This window comes from Lissotriton helveticus, chromosome 4_1, assembly GCF_964261635.1.
Source record: "Lissotriton helveticus chromosome 4_1, aLisHel1.1, whole genome shotgun sequence".
Lineage (NCBI taxonomy): Eukaryota > Metazoa > Chordata > Amphibia > Caudata > Salamandridae > Lissotriton > Lissotriton helveticus.
In genome coordinates this window covers 1,383,278,997-1,383,300,569 of record NC_136063.1, presented here as the reverse complement: position 1 = coordinate 1,383,300,569, position 21,573 = coordinate 1,383,278,997, and the positions used below count along the sequence as shown (strand labels likewise).

Genomic DNA, 21,573 nt, shown 5'->3' with positions numbered 1-21,573 from the left:
CAGCCCACGCGCTAAGCAGGCAAACTGCAGGGTTTCACGATCTCCTCGCCACACAGCAGCTCCAGGGGGGGGCACAGCAGGATCTTGTAGTCCTCGGGCAACCTTTATGTCCCTGGGTTGCAGACAGGGGGCCAGCTCTTCTCAGGCCCTTGGAGATTCAAGATTGTAGACACAGCACACAGCAGAGTCTTGCAGTTTCAAGCAGGCAGGGTCACAGCACACAGCAAAGTCCCTTTCTCCTCCTCAGCTTCCAGGTAGACAGTAGAACAGGTCAGCCCTTAGACCACACAGCAAGGCAATCTTCCTTTGGTTCTCTAGCCGTCCTCCTTCCAGCCGAGGTTCCTTCTTGGTTGCAGAATTTCAGAATCTAAACTTCTGTAGTCAGGGGTCCTTTCCTTATACCCCTCAATGTCTTTGAAGTCCTTTGAAGTCTTTGTGCATTTAGGCCCTTGGTCCAGTCTAAACCAGTTCTGGGGGTTGCGGAGCACTGAGGTGTCTCTGGTTTTCTTCTTCCTGTCAGCTTCAGGGCCAGAGGTGTCAGTTGACCACCAGGAGGGAGCTAACTTGGGGGAGGTAGGCCTTGGCACAGCCCAGTACTTATCAGGCATTCCTTCCTCCCACCTCCCAGGCAGGCAGATGTGCCCTTTCATCCCCGGGATGGCTCCGACCCTCTCCTCTGGGGCTCTGCAGCCCCCCCTGTCACATCCAGACCAGGCAGGCATTCCACAAACCCAGGCACACAGAAAGGTTTAGACAAGAGAACAACCACTTTCTAAAAGTGCTATTCTCCAACACAGGATTTAAAAACACCCTTCACTAAAAGATGTGTCATTAAGTTCTGAGTTCAGGGATATCTTTCACTTATGTCCCATCTTGTTCCTATGGGAAGATAGGCTGGTATCACATGGGCCCAGCCTCCTCCATGTTAATCCATGGAGCAAGATAGCCTTTCAGCAGTGAGCACATAAAATGGCTGCGGCCCTCTACCAGAGCATATTACCTGCACTAGTACATGCTCTACCTTATCCATACACTGCACCCTGCCCAGGGGGGTACCTTGAGCCTTCCATAGGGGTGACTGGTGTGCACAGACAGGGAAGGGTTAGGCCTAGCCAGTGGGGACACTGGCCAGGCTGACATGGCAGTCACTGACTGCACACAGGCTCTGCGCTGGCAGGCCTGAGTCACCATTTTAAAGCTACTCATGTGGGTGGCGCAATCTGCGCTGCAGGCCCACTAGTAGCATTTGTCATCACCAGCCCTGGCACACACAGTGCACTTTACTAGGGACTTCGTGGTGATACAAATATGCCAATCAACATCACAATTTACAGAGGGAGCACTTACACTCTGACACTGATCAGCAGTGGCAGAGTGCCCAAACCATCTCAATCAGCAAAAACGAAATCCAGCACAGCATCAAAACACATGAGTCAGAGGCAAAACGATGGGGGAAGAACCACGCCAAAAGGTGTCAGGTCTAACAATTTGGTAATGGTTTATGTGGAAGATTTGCTCATTATAAAACATGCCCACCACTCAAGGATAACCCTTATTCCAGTGTGATCCCGGATCCCAGCCATCTCCAGGATGCATGCCTAAGTGGTCTCATGGAGGTTATCACGTGGAGGGATTGTTTTGAATTTGTTTGGGAAATGTTTGCAATTTTCTGATTTACTGAACGACTCAGATTGCATGTTCCGGAATCCCTGCTAGAATTATGCAGTGCTTTGAAAATAGAGTATGATCTCTCATGCCTTCACACTTCCTAGGAGATAAAAATAGAAGTATACTTGAAGCCAGAAGTCAGCACTGGGTCATTCACACAGAAATTAAGATAATAAGTTAAAATTAAAAATAGGTGGTGCATGGAAGATACGACAGTCGGACCAGGAGAAGGCATAACTAAGTCGTGGTGTGAAAGTGAAGGAATGGAAACTGGGAGACATTTTTGTTTGCACTATCCATGAAACAGAAATAGAGAAAATACTATCAATGAAAAAAGCAAAGGGAATACTTGCATTATACTAAGAACCCTCAAAGAAGGGTGATATATCTGTCTGATATGTTGCATCCTGTCACAAGGCTAAATACCAATCTCAAATCGGTCTAATCAACAGCCTTAATAATAACCTGTTTTACATAGTGCTTAATACTGCAATGTGGCTGTCAAATTGTCAAGCTTTTGGATTGCAACAACCCAGATCACAAAATGGCAGCAGCGTTTAATTGCTTTCTGTGCAGAGAAGCTTTCCTTGACTTCGGCGTTGTGTGCTGTGGCTTTATTGAAGTTTGTAATTTGGTGAGAGTTGGATCTTATGAAGTATATTCCATGGTGCACCAGGATAATAGGAGTCGATTGGATTGCTGCCTGGCTCTCGTTTACAGGTAGTTTTAAGGGTATGCTTCTAACATATGACACCACACCGAGCTCTCACGCATGTCTCATTTTCCTTACTTCGGAATTCCATAAGTGTTATTGATCTGAATTATATAGGGGTGTTTGACCTTTTAGGGGAACACCTCCGAGTTCTGCCTGGATTAGCAATACCTAAATTGGAAAATTCGTATATATCTAAGGCGCAATCTCTGTGAATGTTTGCGGTTGTCATATGATTCTGGGTTATCCGTCACAAAGGATATCATTGGGGCTTCTGCTAGGCATATTTCTGCAGAGCAGGGTAGAAAGTTGGCTTAGGATAGATGCTATGGCTGCCTCACCTGTTGTAGCTCTGCCTTTCTCTGCCACAGTCTACTGTTTTCTAGCAGGGACTGAAATCTGATTGTGAAATATTGTGGAACACACCCTTTGTCATTCTCCCTTCTATATTTCTCATATCACCCACGTATTGTGTTGTTTTTCGCAATTAGTTATTTTTGAGGTTCCACTCTGAGGATTGCAAAGTGTTTTTTTAATAGGATTGTTAAATCTTTCTGAAGAATCCATGAATCTATGAAACCTAAACGAGTAAATTTGATGATTTTGCACTGTTCAATGAAATTCTCTAATATATACATGTTTACAAACAACCTGCCATACATAACATTCAGACTCATTTATTGTGTGATAAAGAATATTCTATGCTGAGATGTTTGTATTTCATGTAAGTGATATATATATATATATATATACATATGGTTTTACTAGGCCTGTGCATTTGCAAATCTTTACTAGGGTTAGAAAGTCCCCTATGGAGCATTAACATTTTTGAGTCTTCCTTGTGAAAATATAAGTTTTGCTGAAAACACAGAGGCTCACGTGAGGAGAGAGGAGGAGCAGTGGAAGGGGTTTGCTGATGGAAAGACAGACTGCTTGTCAGAGCTGTTAGACCTCAAAAATATTCATCCTACTTCTTAGTGGAGGCGACAAGAGTAACTTACTGGAGTACCAAAGCAATAGACGTAGTGTTGTGTTATGTTAGAAGATGTATCGCGTTAGAAACAGGGAGACATCTGTGGGGAATTGTGAGACTGTGACACATTTGGATGCCTGAAGAACGTCACTCATTTACGAGAAAAAAAGCTCCACCAACAGATATACATTGGTGGAGCCAGACGTTATTCCAGTGATTGTCAGAAGTGCCCACAGAACTTACAACCTGAACCAAGCAAACCTCCTAAGATGCCTAAGATAATTGAAATTCATATCATAGCATGCATTACATTAGAAGACAAGGAAGTAAACAGAGTAATTTTCCCAATGTAGTAATGCAAAGCTAACTATATGTTTATTTTAAATCTGCATAGAGTTTCCCTTAGAATTTGAAAATGGAAAAATGTATTCAGCAAATCAGACATTGCAAGACTAGAGTGCTTTTCATTATAACAGTATGATGGTAGTTATAGCATCAAAGGCTGCTCCCCACCTAAGAAACTTTAGAACATTAAGGGGCTTATTTACAGTTGCGGCTCGCGCAGAACAGGGGTTGTGGGTTTTGTGGGGGAGGGTTGAGGATTAAACAAAAATAAAAAATAAAAAACGTACCTTCTCTGCCGCAAGCCTCTCCTCCTCTGCTGGAAGTACCGGAAGCACTCAGGCTTCCAGGATCTCCTACAGCATCGTGATTGGCCTGAGCATCCTGTCTGGACGCCCAAGCCGTGCCTGGGGAGGCTGGGCATGTTCTCCACAGGGCTGTGCAACACAGCCCAATGGGGAACATGCCAAGTGCGCATGATGGTTTGGCAGGCTCTAGAGGGCTGGCCAAACTGTCTGGTGTACTTAGAGGAGTGCAAACTATTCCTCCCCTGCTCTGGCGTCAGAGAGCGAGCCCCGCCCGACTCCCAATTGGAAAAAGGAAATAATATTAATGTCTTGCTATTATCATTTTTATTTTCTTTTTTTCACTGCTGCAATAGCAGTGGGGCGATGCTGCTCTGCCTTAGCGGAGGAGCCGCCACTGATTATTTACAAGCCCCTTGCGCCACAGGTGAGTCAGTTTTAATATAGGAGAAAGTGAGGGACCGGCGGTGCAAAGGGCTTGTAAATAAGCACCTATGTGATAACGAAACACAGCCAATTCCAGCAACAGCTCAGTAGCAAAGAAGGTTTTTTGTGAAATCATTTAATTAACATGGTCTGATACTTTTAGCAACAGCAAAGGTTTCCCTTCCTGCACTTAAACAATCTTTAAATGGTTTTTTGAAACTTCTATGTGTGCTGCTTAATGCAGCACACATAGAAGTTGCAAAGCTTCATTTTTTTAAAAATTATTGTTTATGTGCCAGGAGGGCCACCTTCCTCCAGCACAAAGGTAAAGAGGCACAGATTTACAATATTTTTGATTCAGGTTTAAATAATGTTTTCAAACAGACTTGACGCAAAATCCAGGTTTGTAATGTCAAGCAAAAAGCTGCCTTGCATTACTTTGCATCAAGGAGGCGTTCCATGGGTGACATGGGCGTATCCGTGCATCCACCAATAGATTTTGATGCAAGTTCATATCTTGAAAAACTTGTAGCCATGAATTTGCACCAAAATCTTGCCGGTCTGTGAGGCTGACCTAATGACGGGAAACATTTATATTTCTCCTCGTTTCACCCTCTTTGCAAGAGTGCTGTACTGTGTAGCACACATTCAAAGAGAAGATTACCTTTTAGCATAGCTTTTATACAGGAAGCTGACATAACGATGCACAGCAACTTTGCTTGGCACCCTGCCATGTGCCAAATCTATGTAAATCTGGGCCTGACTACGCATAAGGAATATGGACTCAAGATACATTTGCATAACACTGTTCGCACAAACTTTAGTGCTCACCCTTCCAACGATTTTCTCCATCCCTTCAAGGAGTCGTTTGGTTTGCTCTTCAATCTCCGCTGCCTTCCACAGGATGGTGTCTGGAGCTTCTTTGATACCCTGCACCTCTGTGACGATGTGGCCCAAGGGGTCATTCCAGGAACGTAGCACCCTGAGCACCAGATTCAGCAGATCGTCGTGCTGCAAATGAACAAGCATGACATGCAGTAAGAACACGTGATCCACAGGAAAATGTCAGCCGCGGCCCGTGCACGTAAGAGCGGTGGGACCGGGTGGGAGGATTTCGACAGGCGGTGCCGAAGGAAAATTAAATAAATAATTAATTTCCCCTCATCGGTTTACCTGCACGGGCCGCGGCTGGAAAATTGACTCTTGGCGAATTCATGGGGCTAAGTCGCGCATGTGTAAATCCCACCTCATTCATTCATGAGGTGGATGGACAATGGCATGGCATTCCAAAGCAAATTATCACCATAGTGAGAAAGCTTTTTTTGAAAGCATTGAAAATCATAACACAAATGATTGATCTCCATGCTCTATTAGCCTCATGCTTCATTTTCAGACTTCCTGAAGCCATACAAATACCAAAGAGAATATTAGCTTTTTAAGTCTTGATAGTGACTCTTCTCATATTTCATAAATGTTATGGGCCTATCAATATTTATTCATTTTACAGTAACACTCATGTGATTTATTCAATAGGGTATATGGTGAAGGGGTTCATTAAATAGTACCAAATGCGACTTGGCACAAGTTGTTCCAAAATTAGCTTTGCCTAAAATTGAATTTAAGCCCATTTGGCTAAATGGAAGCACAAGAGAAATACATCTAATTTGCTACAACTAATCATGATTTTAAAAAGTTTTCATTCTTAACTTACAAAATGAATTCTTAAGAACAATGCTTTACAAACAAGCATTAGGAAGGCATTAGGGTTCGGTTTGTTTGAGTTTAAGATAATGGCATTGTATATGGTAATGTGCACTGACAGCTGCTGATGATTGTGCCAATTGAAAGAGTGGCTGGTGTACTGTCAGCTGTTGGTGTGTGTGTGTGTTTAGTGAAAGTTGCAGTGACATTGTTTGTTGTGTGCGTGGGTGTTTAGCGGCACGGATGCATGGTGGAGTTTTTTTTGGGTGAAAGCGTACATTGGTGGTTGTTGGTGTTTGTGCATGGCGAAAGCATTCATTGACGGCTGGGGGTGTGGTGTTGTGTGTGTTGTTTTCTGTGTACTGGTGAGTGTGTGGTGGTGAGTCTGTGGGGGTGAGCCTGGGGAGAAAGTGTGGTGGTGAGTGTGTTGTGGTGAGTGGTGACGAGTGTGTGGTGTTCAGAGAGTGAGGTGTGTGGTTTGTGTGTGTGCTATGTGTGTGTGGTGTATGTGTGTGTGGTGTGGGTATGGTATGTGTGTGTGGTGTATGTGTGTGTAGTGTTTTCTGCACACTCACACACTGCCCCTACACATTCACACACTGCTCACCCACACACTCCCAATGTCACCCTGCATAGTCACACACTATTTATACTGCACACTCGTTCTGCACACTCACACAATGTGCACCCTGCACCCTTACACACGGTCTCTGCAGTCACTCTGCACTCACTGTCACTCTACATGCACTCTGCACTCATTCACTCTGAATCTGCACCCTGCACTCTGAATTCTGCACTCACTGCACTCTGAATCTGTACTCTGAATCTGCACTCTGAATCTGCACTCTGAATCTGCACTCTGAAACTGCACTCTGCATTCTCAATCTGCACTCTGCATTCTCAATCTGCACTCTGCACTCTCAATCTGCATTCTGCACTCTGAATCTGCACTCTGAAACTGCACTCTGAATCTGCACTCTGAATCTGCACTCTGAATCTGCACTCTGATTGTGCACTCTGAAACTGCATTCTGAATCTGCACTCAGAAACTGCACTCAGAATCTGCACTCAGAATCCGCACTCTGATTCTGCACTCTGAATCTGCACTCTGAATCTGCACTCTGAATCTGCACTCTGAAACTGCACTCTGATTCTGCACTCTGAATCTGCACTCTGAATCTGCACTCTGAATCTGCGCTCTGAATCTGCACTCTGAAACTGAACTCTGCACTCTGATTCTGCACTCTGCACTCTGAATCTGCACTCTGAATCTGCACTCTGCATTCTCAATCTGCACTCTGCATTCTCATTCTGCACTCTGCATTCTCAATCTGCATTCTGCACTCTGAATCTGCATCCTGCACTCTGAATCTGCACTCTGAATCTGCACTCTGAATCTGCACTCTGAATCTGCACGCTGAAACTGCACTCTGATTCTGCACTCTGATTCTGCACTCTGATTCTGCACTCTGATTCTGCACTCAGATTCTGCACTCTGAATCTGCACTCTGAATCAGCACTCTGAATCTGCACTCTGAATCTGCACTCTGAATCTGCACTCTGCATTCTCAATCTTCACTCTGCATTCTCAATCTGCACTCTGAATCTGCACTCTGATTCTGCACTCTGCATTCTCAATCTGCACTCTGCACTCTCAATCTGCACTCTGCACTCGCACTCTGTACTCTGAATCTGCACTCTGCATTCTCAATCTGCACTCTGCACTCTGAATCTCAACTCTGAATCTCCACTCTGAATCTGCACTCTGAATCTTCACTCTGCATTCTCAATCTGCACTCTGCATTCTCAATCTGCACTCTGCACTCTCAATCTGCATTCTGCACTCACAATCTGCACTCTGAATCTGCAGTATGCATTCTCAATCTGCACTCTGCATTCTCAATCTGCACTCTGCACTCACAATCTGCACTCTGAATCTGCACTCTGAATCTGCAGTCGGAATCTGCACTCTGAATCTGCACTCTGAATCTGCACTCTGCATTCTCAATCTGCACTCTGCACTCTCAATCTGCACTCTGAATCTGCACTCTGCATTCTAAATCTGCACTCTGCACTCTCAATCTGCACTCTGCACTCGCACTCTGCACTCTGAATCTGCACTCTGAATCTGCACTCTCCACTCTGCACTCTGCATCTGCACTCACAATCTGCACTCTGCACTCACAATCTGCACTCTGAATCTGCACTCTGCACTCTGCACTCTGAATCTGCACTCTCCACTCTGCACTCTGAAACTGCACTCACAATCTGCACTCTGCACTCACAAACTGCACTCTGAATCTGCACTCTGCATTCTCAATCTGCACTCTGCACTCTCAATCTGCACTCTGCACTCGCACTCTGTACTCTGAAACTGCACTCTGAATCTGCACTCTCCACTCTGAATCTGCACTCACAATCTGCACTCTGCACTCACAATCTGCACTCTGAATCTGCACTCTGCACTCTGCACTCTGAATCTGCACTCTCCACTCTGCACTCTGAATCTGCACTCTGAATCTGCACTCTGCATTCTGAATCTGCACTCTGCACTCTCAATCTGCACTCTGCACTCGCACTCTGCACTCTGAAACTGCACTCTCCACTCTGAATCTGCACTCACAATCTGCACTCTGCACTCACAATCTGCACTCTGAATCTGCACTCTGCACTCTGCACTCTGAATCTGCACTCTCCACTCTGCACTCTGAATCTGCACTCTGCATTCTCAATCTGCACTCTGCACTCTCAATCTGCACTCTGCACTCGCACTCTGCACTCTGAATCTGCACTCTGAATCTGCACTCTCCACTCTGAATCTGCACTCACAATCTGCACTCTGCACTCACAATCTGCACTCTGAATCTGCAATCACAATCTGGAATTAAAGCCTCCTGCTATACATATTCATGAAGGGGAGGGGAGGGCGGACATCTGCACGCTGTGTCCCATCATAGAGGAATGTGCCATGTAACATGGGCTGTACCAATGCAAGGGGAGCTCCCTGGCTACCAGATCCGCACTTACAGTGAGCTAATTAGCCCCATAGTAGTTACTATCGTGACACCCAGTTCCTTTTCTTTCGACCATGTCCGCGCGGAAGTCGCAATTGCGTCCTCAACCGTTGACATAAAGTCTGGAAAACTGCATTGTGGGAGCTGTAGTATAGTCGCACTTCCATTAGACCGATTCCGCGGAAGGCAATGATCTGTAGTGGAAAATCCCCGGCCTAGACACGCTGCTCCCAAATCCTGTCTAACAGAGCTTGCCACAGCAGAGCGCCTCAATACGGTTTAGTGTAGGCGCTTGACAAACACATTAAACTCTACATTGGAGTGGCTGTGCCAGATTCTTTTGTACTGATAGGGAGTTTGCAGACCGGCATCTCTCGCGCCTTTATATGACAGCCCACTCATCCCAGGTTAGCAGAGGGCACGACAAGGTCTTCAGTCCTTGCTAGGGCATGTGGAAATGTTTATTTTATTCGTGTTTGCTGATTGGAAGAGAAGAACGCGCGCACACAATGGCCACGTGACGACTTTGTGGTGGTTGGTGACACAAGGCCGGGTGGCTAGAAGCGCTGTTAGCTGCATGTGGCGCTTTACACAGACAACGGGATACACACTAACTAGTGCTTGTTTGGGAGAGTGCCAACAGCAGCACATGGTGGCTGCTATATTGCGTGTGAAATTCGATTTCCTTGCACACCCCGAAAATATTTGCGGGGTGTTCTCTACCTAGCATTCCCATCGAGTGCAGAAGGGAGGCGTCTGGGCTGAATTTGTATGAAACATCCGACAATGTTAGTGACAAGCCCGGGGCTGCTTTAAATGACACTTCGCTGAGAGCTTCCACTGGCCCTTCTTTTCTATTTTATTTTAAATGCACGGTGTTGTGTAAATAAAGTTGACCGTGTGTCTCCATCGCTGGACACGTAATTTACAGATGGGCGTTTCATACAGAGGTAATTTTTAACTAAAATGCACATTTCTGCCGAGTGACCGCAAAGTCCAGATGTCCTTCATATGCCCTTGTAAAAGCTTTGCTTTAATCAACTTGTAAATGTCCACGGATAAACAAAAAAATAGAAGAATAAAGAAACATTTACGTTTATAAACACCATATTTGCTGGTTTCTCGCACGCGCCCGCAAAACTCACTGCTGAATGGTGAACGCACCCCGGCCATCTGGATTCACTTACCGAGGCACCCTGACAGCTCCTAATTGATATTTATGGACTGCCGCGCTCGTAACCGCAGACAAAATGCAGGAAATGCCCAACTGGAAATATATATGGCCTATTGCGTTAAGGATATTACAAACACGGCACCGCGAGGACCAATCACCATAAAGATGGTAACATAAAGCACTGAAAATGCTCGCGCACTGATGAATTTTTCAAGCACGATCCAGAAACCCCTTAACAATACGGCTCGCAGCTCCGCCCCACTTCTGACGAAGTGGTGACGTCGCCGAGCCCTAAAAAAGGATGGCTTATTAAAACAAATCGTGCATTGGGGTTCTAAAATTGAAAACAGGCATGTAACCTATCTGAAGTGAGGCTAAGCAGGACATTTCATACTGTTTGCTCTAATTATTATTAACAAGGATAAGACGTTTAGTATGTGTATACTATATATGGACAGTTTTTTTATTATTGTTACAGTTATTATTAATTTTCTCAATTTATTTCCAACCTCCAGCTGACACATTCATCACAGGCCGTTGTCGGTCTACCAGACTCTCCTGTGGGCTCTGCACCATAGCAATGAGAGACAGCCATAATATAGCCCCAACAGCAGTGCTTAATTTGAGCCGGTAGTTTCAGGTGGGGGCAAGTGGCACTCATTTATGGGGACCAGCACTTATTTTTCCTTACCAAACTTATATCTAGAGTAAGAGAGAGAAAAACACACAAGGCAGAAGGAATGACGAAGAGAAAGATGGAAAAACCATGACAAAGGGTGGAAGCAGGGATGAAAAAAAGCTGCAAAAGTGCGATAAAGGGACTCAGAGTATCTGGTGGTAGATTACAGAGGCATGAGGTGGGCTTATTAATAGGCAGCATTTGTATTCAGCACCTCGACCTTTGATAGCTCTGGCTGAGGGCTTCTGAGCAAAAGTCTGGGCCCTGGCATTATTATTTTACAAATTAAGCACCTCCCAGCAGAATATCCCAGCAGCAGATGTGAGTAGGAGGTGTGGTGCTGTTACACTGTAGCAAGGCCATTGGGCAAAATTATTTCGGGGCCCCCTTTTCGGAACAGCTTCGAATTTGTGATCCTATTTCAGCTCTTTCATGCCCTTTTTGGCCAGGTCACTGACAGCGCACATGCACACTCTTCCAAATTCTAAATGTGTTTGCATACAGTATTTAGGGATAGTGACTTGTGTTTTCAATATTGTAACACAACAGCAGCTCACTAATATTACTTTAAGTAATCTCTGGGACACCCTCCCATTTCTCATATGTGATGTCCTGTTTTGATCTAATAGATTTTTTTTATGGATGTTGCATGAAACATAAACACATTTCTCGGCACAATTTCTGTAATAGATTCTATCTAACACATCACACACATAAAAAATATATTAAATTAAAATGGTATTTAAAACAATCTGTTTAAGAATTATGCAAGGCAAGACTCTGCAGAACGTACCCGGCTTTTCATGGGGGCCTCTGAAAGGCTGGGGCTTTGGGCCAGAGGCCTCTTTGCCCATGCCTTAAAACGTCTCTGCACTGTAGGTACATCAAAGCAAAGTGTGTCTGCATCCATCCACACCAGACAATCACTGAATGCTGACCTCGTAAAGAGTCGGATTAAATCAGACCCTAGTGTCAGCAAGTTTCCCTCGTAGAAATAGATAAACTCGTTGACTTCGGTTCACCTAAAAATAGTATGTTGTCTCTTGCCATAAAAACATGAAAAGTAGAAAATCCATACTATCCGGAGCCACTCCCTTTTTGACACAATAACCAATTGTCTCACTGGTACTGCGTAGTGCAGAAAAAAATCAATAGCACATTTAATATAAATGTTTGCTGTACAATAAATAATAAATACACCATCATGGCTGTGATATTTCTAATATAATTTGATCTTTTCTATCTAACAGAGATTCGACTTTCTCCAAAACATGTTCAGGCACTTAGACTTTTTTGTTCTAATGATTTATATAGGTTTATGGTAAGATGAAAGACACAAAAAGAAAGCAGAGTTGCTGTCATCTCATGATATTGAAGTGGTCAGCATATGCATCATTACTAGACAGTCTCTCAGGGCTATTTTTACTAAGATGTAGCGCTGTGTTTGTGTCACAAAAGTGAAGCAAATCGACGCAAAAATATTTGTTTACTAATTTACTTTCCAGAGCTAAACTTGTTTAGTGCTGGAAAACCCTTGAACGATGCTCACAGGAGCACACAGTGCTGCTTTGCGTTACTTAGCCCAAGGGGGAAGGGGTGGGGGTACCATGGGTGGTACATGAGTGTTGAATTTGAATTTAAAAACATTTATTGAGCGCACTTATACTCAGCGGTTTCATGGCGCTTTAAGGACTACGACTAGCGGCAACAGCAGACGGACAGACTAGGCAGCGAAGGCTCTGGAGAATAAGAATGTTTTCAAATTTTTCCGGAACTCCAAATAGGAGGATGAGGTTCTGAGTGTCATAGGGAGGGAGTTCCAGAAAACAGGTGCAAGGGCCGCGAATTTCGCCCCGCCAGCTTTCTTTTTCTTGAAACGGGGTGTAGCCAGGAGTGCCATATGGGTAGAGCGGAGTTCTCTGCCTGGCAAATAGGGCCTGATGGCTGAGCAAATAAACTCAGGGGCAGTGCCCATCCTGGCCTGAAAAGTGAGGCAACCTGGCTTGAATAGGGCCCGCTCTCTCACAGGCAGCCAGTGCAGCGACTTCAGCAGTGGGGTAACCCGGTGGGATTTGGGCAGCCCATGGATCAGGCGGGCAGCCTGATTTTGCACTAGTTGCAGGCGGTGTATAGCGTAGGCCGGCGCGCCATTATAGATTATGTTCCCATAATCGAGGCGCGAGAGCACCATTGCCATTACAATTATCTTACGTGCAGGGAGGGAGAAGAAGCGGGATATTTTCCTAATTGTCCGGAGGGAGAAGAATCAGGAGGATACCACCGAGCTGACCTGGGGGTGTACAGAGAGTTGAGAATTGAGGAAGATCCCAAGGGTTTTAACTTTAGGAACCGGGAGTGGGGGGACACCAAGTGAAGGGGGCCAAAAGGAGGGGGACCAGGGGCTGCAACCACCTCCTGTCAAGACCAACTCTGTCTTGTCAGGGTTGAGTTTGAGGTGGTTGCAGTTCATCCAGTCCTGAATGAATAACATAACGGTTTGAAAATTCTGGGCAGAGGAAGGGGAATGGGAAAGATTGAAAATTAGCTGGAGGTCATCGGCGTAGTTGAACACCGTGACTTCGAGCTGCTGCAACATAGAAATGAGGGGATAGATGTATAAATTAAACAAAAGAGGGGATAAAGAAGAGCCCTGGGGGACGCCGCACTCCACCTTTCGAGAAGAGGCAGCGAAGCCAGCGAGATGGACGGCCTGTGCCCTGTCGCACAGGAAAGATTTAAGCCAAGAGAGGGCTGAGCCCTCTATGCCCGCCGCCTTGACACGGGTGAGGAGGATGGAGTGATCCACCGTGTCAAAAGCGGCGGACAGGTCCAGCAGGACATGGGCTTGCGAAAGGTTGGTGTCAATACCCTCGCGGAGTCCGTCCATCACTGAGATCACTACCTTCTCCGTGGAGTGCAGAGGTCGAAAGCCCGCCTGACAGGGAGAGCGGCAATGGTTTGCCTCCACATAGGTGCTCAAAGTGCTGGTGACATGTGTTTCTAGGACCTTTCCCAAATAGGGCAAAAGGGAAATGGGGCGGTAATTGGATGGGGATAGGGGATCAGCGCCAGCTTTTTTTAGAATCGGGATAATGACCGCTGATTTGTGAGAGCTAGGGACAACACCGTTACTTAATGAATCATTGAGGAAGGTGAGGGGGGGGTAGGGCAAGCCGAGAAAATCTCTCTTAGGACGTGGGCGGGACCAAAATCCAGGGGGGAACCTGACTTCACCCGTCGGAGCAGAGGAAGAAGTGAGTCCTTGGTCAGCAGGGGGATACTAGCCAAATTAGAGGTAATTGATGGAGGGTAAGTATTGACAAATGTTGACGAAGGAGGTGGTATGTTAATTTTGATCTGCGCAACCTTCTCAATGAAAAACTCATTGAGCGAGTTGCACAGATGTTGGGAGGGGGGAGTCTTAGCCGTTGCTCTGTCGGATGCTGCCAGTTCATGAACGGTAGCAAAGATCTCTTTGGACTGGGACTCCGCCGCTAGTATCCTGCCTGAGTAGTATTCTGTCTTAGCCTCGAGGATGCCTTTTTTATAAGTCTGTAGGACAGAGAGGTATACAGATTTTAGTGAAGGACAATAGGCTCTCCTCCAGGCTCGCTCAGCTCTCCGTGCAGCTAATTTTTTCACCTTGAGGTCAGAGTTGAACCACCTGTTAGCTGCATGGGCCCGTTTGACCGTGATCCGTCTCAGGGGGGCGAATTCATCGCCCGTTTGAGTCAGTCAGTTATTGATGGTTACCAGTTGAGCTGGGGCAGCAAGACCTGAGAGGTCAGGACTGGTCTTGGACAAGGACGAGCAGAGGGACGGCAAGTCGGTTTTGCCCCATTTCCTGATCCAGGTGTTCTTGGGGAGCAAGGGATTAATTTCGGGGGCTAGGGCAAGGGAAAATGAGATAAGTGAGTGGTCCGACCAGGGGCAGGGAGAGATTATGGGGGGCGTTGTGGGGACATTTAGAGCCCAAATTTGGTCCAACGCATGACCGTGAATGTGGGTGGGGCTATGAATATGAGGTACAAAATTGAGGCTGGTCATGAGATCAGTAAACTCCTTAGAATGGGAGCTTCCAGCAGGATCGTTTGGCCAGAAATTGAGGTCCCCTAAGACTAGAACTGACGAATTGTTTATCGCCAGTGTAGCCAGGTGCTCTTGGAAGCTGGGAATGAAAGATGGGGTGGGTCGTGGGGGACGGTAGATGAGAACGCAGGTCATGGTGTTCCCATGCAATCACCGACAGTATCTGACACTAAACCCTAGTTGCTAAATAAAGTAGACATGGTTTAGTGTGCAAAAATAGTGCCCATGTCAACCAGGAGCTAAGAAGGAGAAATGTTTTCATTTCTCCTTTCTTTTCTGACTTTGTATGTGTGCTGCACTGTACAGCACACATACAAAGTGGAAAAGGTTTCTAGTTAGTCTAAGCATGGTATTTTGCACTTGAAGGCTTCCCTTCCGGTACAAATCCTATGCTAGACTCACAGAGACACCCTTGCACTATGTTGCAAAGGTGTGTCTGTGGTGCAAGACAGCATATTTCTGCACCAGCGCTAGGAAGAGGGGAGGAGAGTGCCATATTTCTGTAAGTGTGGTGCTCTCCTATTCTCTCCTTCTCCCACAATGCAGCATTTGTGGCTGCTGCACTGCGCTTGTGAGAATTTAATAAATCTGCCCCTGACTGTGAGTTAAAGTTTGTTGTTAGCTTTTGAAGGATGTTGACCCCGTTCAATGTATTCTTCTTATTTGATATCCTTTGCCAACTCTCTGTTCAAGCTGATGATACTATTCGCTTAAATTCTTCTCATAAAAAAACAGAACTCCTACACTGTCAAATGGTCTTGGATGAATTTGCAGCTCTACATTCGAATTTATTAACTCATCTGCTGGCCCATTAATCAGGCCACTTTTCTAACCTTTTTTCTCAATGAGTTCACTAATTCTGCTGTTGTTTTGGGCTTGCTATTTAGGTCAGCACATTTTTTAATACTGGTATGTATAAATAGCTAAATGTCAAAAGAATATCATCAGATGGATGCATCAGTAAGACCAATTCCTATTCTATAAGCGCATATGATAATCATTGCAAATCAAGTAGATGAACAGTACCAACATGCTGTATTGTGATTGATTCTGATGAAGCACAATTAAAAATGACACATTTATTGATTGAAGAAACAAAAATCTGAATGTACACTTTGCAAACGTTAAACACAGTGACATATGAAGACTGAGACAAGTGTAGTAGAAGCACCGTAAAAGCGTGCTTTTAAAAATTAGATAGAGAAACCATACATACAAAGTAATGCTAATACATGGAGTTGCTTTGTGTCAGAGTGCACCATTTAGAAAAGTCGGTGTAAAAACGTGTAGAAATTGTGCAAGTAAGGTATTTCTAACATTAGCTATTTACATGTACTAACGTTGGTGGAAGTTCTATATATGCTCTATTTTGAATTGATTTTATTACATTATAGTTGATGTTGGTTTAGAATTATTTCATTTAAACGTGTAACACCAACTTAAAGGCTGCTTGGAAAATGCTTTTCTGTAATGCTGACCTTTCCCTTAAATAATACAATACCCTATTTACATTCAGTGTAATGTTACTTTATTTGTCCTGTACATGTATCAATTTTGACATTCCTGAATGTTTCTTCGACGTTCACCGTGAATCATGTCTGTGGGAATAGGGCTTCAGCTATGATATGGATGGTTACTTTGCATCTCCATACAATGATGTTAGGCCTATTAGGGACTTCCAAATCTTTCATTCTCATGACCAGCATGGGAAAGCATCTCACTGTTGCAAGTGTCCTGGGTGACATTATGTGAATCTGAACATACAATAGTCTTTCGATGGTGGTGTGATGCTGTATCACTGGGACAATTGTTGAAACTTTATAAAAGAAGAAACACCAAAGGAGGGGCATCACCATATTTTTGTTATCCCCTTGCGAGAGGATGCTATGCTGATCGATTTTTGAGAACTATCTCTTTACTTAGACTGATTTGCTGAGGCTACTGTCAGTAGGTGATGGACTGAACATTCTTCGTGTAACCATTCCAAATTTCCTTTTCTTTTCTTTACCTTTGGTCTGTGCTAATGGACTCGCCGTTAGTAGCATTTACATTGGAATCTTTTACCTTTCTTCGTAGGATTTGAGCTGTTAGAGCACAAACTATCTTTCTGCCTAAATGGTGGTGGGACTCTATAACTCTGAAGTTTGATATTATAATACACATCCGATAAAGCCTGCTTAAGTGTTTGGTGCTTTTATATGAGCTGTGTTATTCTTAACTGAATTTCTCAAACGACTGCTTGTTGCAATGAATTTTGAACCTTTAATAACAACAACCAAATTAATCTAAAAATCTGTCTGAGTCTATTTATGAGTCCTGTTCTTCTTAAATTTAAACTGTGCTGTTTACTAATGACTTAAATATGTTGTATAGAGAAAGAGGAAACTGTCAGAACATTAGCTGTTACTTCTTTTGAGTTACATTGCAATTGAATAGCTTTTGGTTTAAATAATCATAACCCATTTAATTTTCCTGTTTCTATTCTTTATTTCCACATTATTGCCAAAGGAATCTATGATTATTTCTTCTGTAGTGGGAGGACAGAAATGTCAGCGTCCTATAAACCTGATTGATTCAAGTACTCCAGGCACTTTGACTGACCCGTTACTAGTGGACATGTTGTGCCCCTTTATAAGTCTGGGTTTCAGATAAATATGGTTCACAATTTGACTGTACCTACTGGAGAAAATACAGTCCAGGGAAGTTCATCAGACTTGAAAACAAGATCATTGCTTCATGCACCCATGGTTAAGATTCAAACTAATAAATAATGCTGCAGCTCTGAATGCTGTTACAATCAGACAGAATTTGATCAGACACAAGGAATGGTATAGAGGTTTCCACCTTTATAATGCCCCCAACCAAGAGAACATCCTGAAATGAATTACTGTGCTTCTGACATGACTGTGCCAAAGGGTTTTCAGTTCCAGATTCATCCGTACAAATTATGCAACCTGGAACATGTGTAAATTGGAATGACAGGAGTTTAAATTTAAATAATATAAGAGAGCCATCTGGGTTTACTCCTCAAGAATTCGAAGAAGGGCTTGAAGGATTCAGAACCCCTAAAATCAGAATTCAGTAATGGTTCCAGCATCAGCTCCGATTTCAATTATGAATTCAAATTCACTGTACACTTAAGTTTCTAGTACTCCACCTTCTTCGATTTTGGTTACGCGTTCAAATTCAGTCTAAACTTCAGTTCAGGAAAATAAAGCGAAGTAGAATTAGAAGAAATGATTCAAGGAACACTTATCCCTTCAAGATTAGATATTTGTCAGGAGGAGAACTATTGTCATACAATGAGCAACTTTGACCTATGAGAGATTGGTTGAATTGGCTCAAAATCTGGTATAGACATTCGAAATTCAAAGATTTCGTAAACATCCTAAAGGCTAGATTTTACTGACAAAGATATTGAGAATATGAGGGCACCAGAAAAGAAATCGCAGATAAAAGAGCTAATGCTTTTAAGATGGGAGGAAAAAGAAAAATGGGAAGGCTGATGGTCGAAAAAGAAGGAAACAAAGCGAGTTAGAGTGCCATCATCACCTGATGTTTTTGGTGGTAGTGTAGGAGAAGTAAAAATACTCCCTATGAGAGAAGTACCTGGATAAAGTTATGTTCATATGCCATGGACAAAACAAGACATTTTGTCAATTACAAATGATTTCCCTAAATTGAGAGAACATCCTTCAGAATGGTACAGAAAAGTTGAAAGATTTGTGAGGATTCCACATGTTTTGTGGATTGATTTGAATACTGTTTGAGGTCGTGGCTCCAGGAGATTTGTAAGCTGAATGTAAAGTGACTGTGGCATAGGATTGAGGCTGAACGCAATGTAGACACGGACCGACACGCTGCTCTATGTCAGGCACGAGATCTCATATGGTCCTGATTTAAATACTGGCACCGCTTTGAGACTACGCATCGAACTTAGTCTCCATTTTGAAAGCTGGACTCATATTGAAGATTGTTGTGCCACACGATTGCACAAAGCAACACAGTCAGCGGATTTTCATTACCCACACCGACATACAAGGTCTGATTCCCTAGGTCAGCTGTAAAGTGGTTATATTCTCAGACCGCCTTCTCTGACCACGACGCTTATTCACAAAGCGGTTCATCATACACAAGTACTATTGTGGTGCAGCAACCTGTGCTCCTTCCATTTAAATAGCCTGATACTTAGTCCAGTACTCTTTGAAATTTATCGTGGCTCTTCCTGAAGAAGGCGCTTGTACGCCAAAATGTACAAAGAAGAATTTACAACTATACTACATCTCAGCCACCTGTGATTTTTTTCATTGGAACTGTTTTTTATTCTTGTCTTTAAGTAATTGATTGTTTTATGTTTGTGCTAGGTAATCAATACACTATTTGTACATCATGCCATGCACAGTTATTATTATGTAGGTTTATGTCACCATTTTTAACTTTTATATGAATAAAATGACAACATTTTATCTGTCTTTTGTCTGGTACACTGAACTTATGTGGCTATCATTTCGCCATGTATAGGACTTGATTCTGAATAAGTCCAGAGTTTCCTAGGAAAGTTATTTGTATTATAGCCTGAGTCAGAACCAGAAAGGAATCTTAGAACAGGAGAACCATTTCCAGTGGTAATGAGGAAATACCAGCAGGAAATAAATCACCAGAAGACTCCTTTTTCCCATAAAAAGATTAATGTTTGCAGATTGACAAGACAATTCAAGTACTGAAAGAATTAGTACATGCCATTTATGAAAGATTAGTGCAGGGTTTTAAACAGTATAGTGGACCAGACACGATTACAGACTGGGATGTGGGACATTTTGTTTACAGGTTTGTGTTCGGTATGAGACCTGAGATTTCCAACATGATTCAACAGCAAATACTTTACTGGTAGAGTAAGTCTGTGCACGAAATATTGTGTCATGCAAAATATTGTGGCAACGAGATTGAGATGAGGCACAAGAAGCTCAAGGAGAAATTGATGATTGCCCAGATAAAAGTGATGCAGAAAGGTTAAAACCAGATGGGTTATAATCAAGCTCTGGCGATGCAGGGTGTTAATGGTTTTCAGCAGCAGAATTTTCTGTCCCAAAGTAGAGTTCATTGCAATTTTGTAGATCCTAAAACTGGTATTGATGTGTCGATTTTGAAAAAGATAATACCATGTCATGCTTGCAGGAGATTTGGACATTGGAGTCGTGAGTGTAGGTCTTTTATGAATAATGCAGGAAATCAGATTCAGAATGTGGAGTATACACAGTCTCAAGGAATTAACACAGGACAGACTCAGCAAATGCAAGCGCCAAAAAATCCCATGTCACAACAGAATGTTCAGGTACAAAGATTTAATGCAAATCAAAATCAACGGATGAATAGAAATTCTTTCCAAAATCAGAATGGAACACAGCAGTATTTGATCCAATTGGATTACAGTGATCAGGGCCCATTCGAATGACTTTGCCTCAGCAAGGAGGAAAATTGCATGCTTGGGGCACCCTTAGAGGAAGGCCAGAGTGGTCCCTATGTGGATAGAGAAATGGATGGGAATCATGTCTCATTCCTTGTCGACACTGGTGCTACTCGCTCTACTGTAAAAACAGGAAAGGTTCCAAACCTACCACTCTTGGGAGAAAGTATCCAAGTTTTAGAAGTTACTAATAAAAGTTGTGGCAGCCTACAATAAACAAACAGCCCCCTCTCTACAGTTCCAGGACTGTATGAGAGAAGTTGACAGATGGATGGGACTACATTGCCTGAAGCTCCACTCTGAAAAGACCGAGTTTATTATTTTTGGTTATCTAAAATCTACATGGGATAACCTGTGGTGGCCAGCTGAGTTAGGCGAAGTACCCAAACCTGTGAAAAAGGCAAACAAATTGTATGTATGGATTGATAATAAATTAGCATTATCCGACCAGACTAATGCTACTGTCTCCGCATCCCATTATATGATTAAAAAACTTAGGAAAATGTTCCCTTATATTCCTACTGACACTAGAAAGTTGGTAGGTACTGCACTGGTCCAGGCTAAACTGGATTACTGTAATAGCCTATATCTGGGCTTATGCAAGCAGTCTCTTAAACAACTCCAGTATGTTCAAAATATGGATCACTGACATAATATCGATTACACAAATATAGAAATACCAAAATATCGAAGAAAAAATATAGAATGCAAAAATATCGAATTCATATCTCCAAACAGGTAAGTACATAAATATCTAATCAAAAATATCGTTGCAAAAAATATAGTTATCGAAACATTTTTATGTCTTAAAAGTAATTCAAAATTAATGAAATAATAAATATAATTAACTTAAACATACTTACAATACTTAAATAACCTTAAAATTAATAAATAATTAATGTAAGTTACAAAAAAACAATTTAATTTTTTAATACATATATATATATATATATATATATATATATATATATATAACGTAATATTAATAAAAAATATACAATATTTTTACCATACGATAGCGGGAGA

At 43.2% G+C, this 21,573-nt stretch overlaps 1 protein-coding gene across 1 annotated transcript in view; it reads right to left on the bottom strand.

Moving 5' to 3' along the window:
* Positions 1-21,573, bottom strand: part of PRL (prolactin) — a 119,386-nt gene that overhangs the window by 27,329 nt on the left and 70,484 nt on the right. Inside the window, exon 4 of the mRNA XM_078685797.1 lies at positions 5,258-5,437. Within this exon, the coding sequence (XP_078541923.1) occupies positions 5,258-5,437 (180 nt within the window). The remainder of the gene's footprint in view (positions 1-5,257; positions 5,438-21,573) is intronic.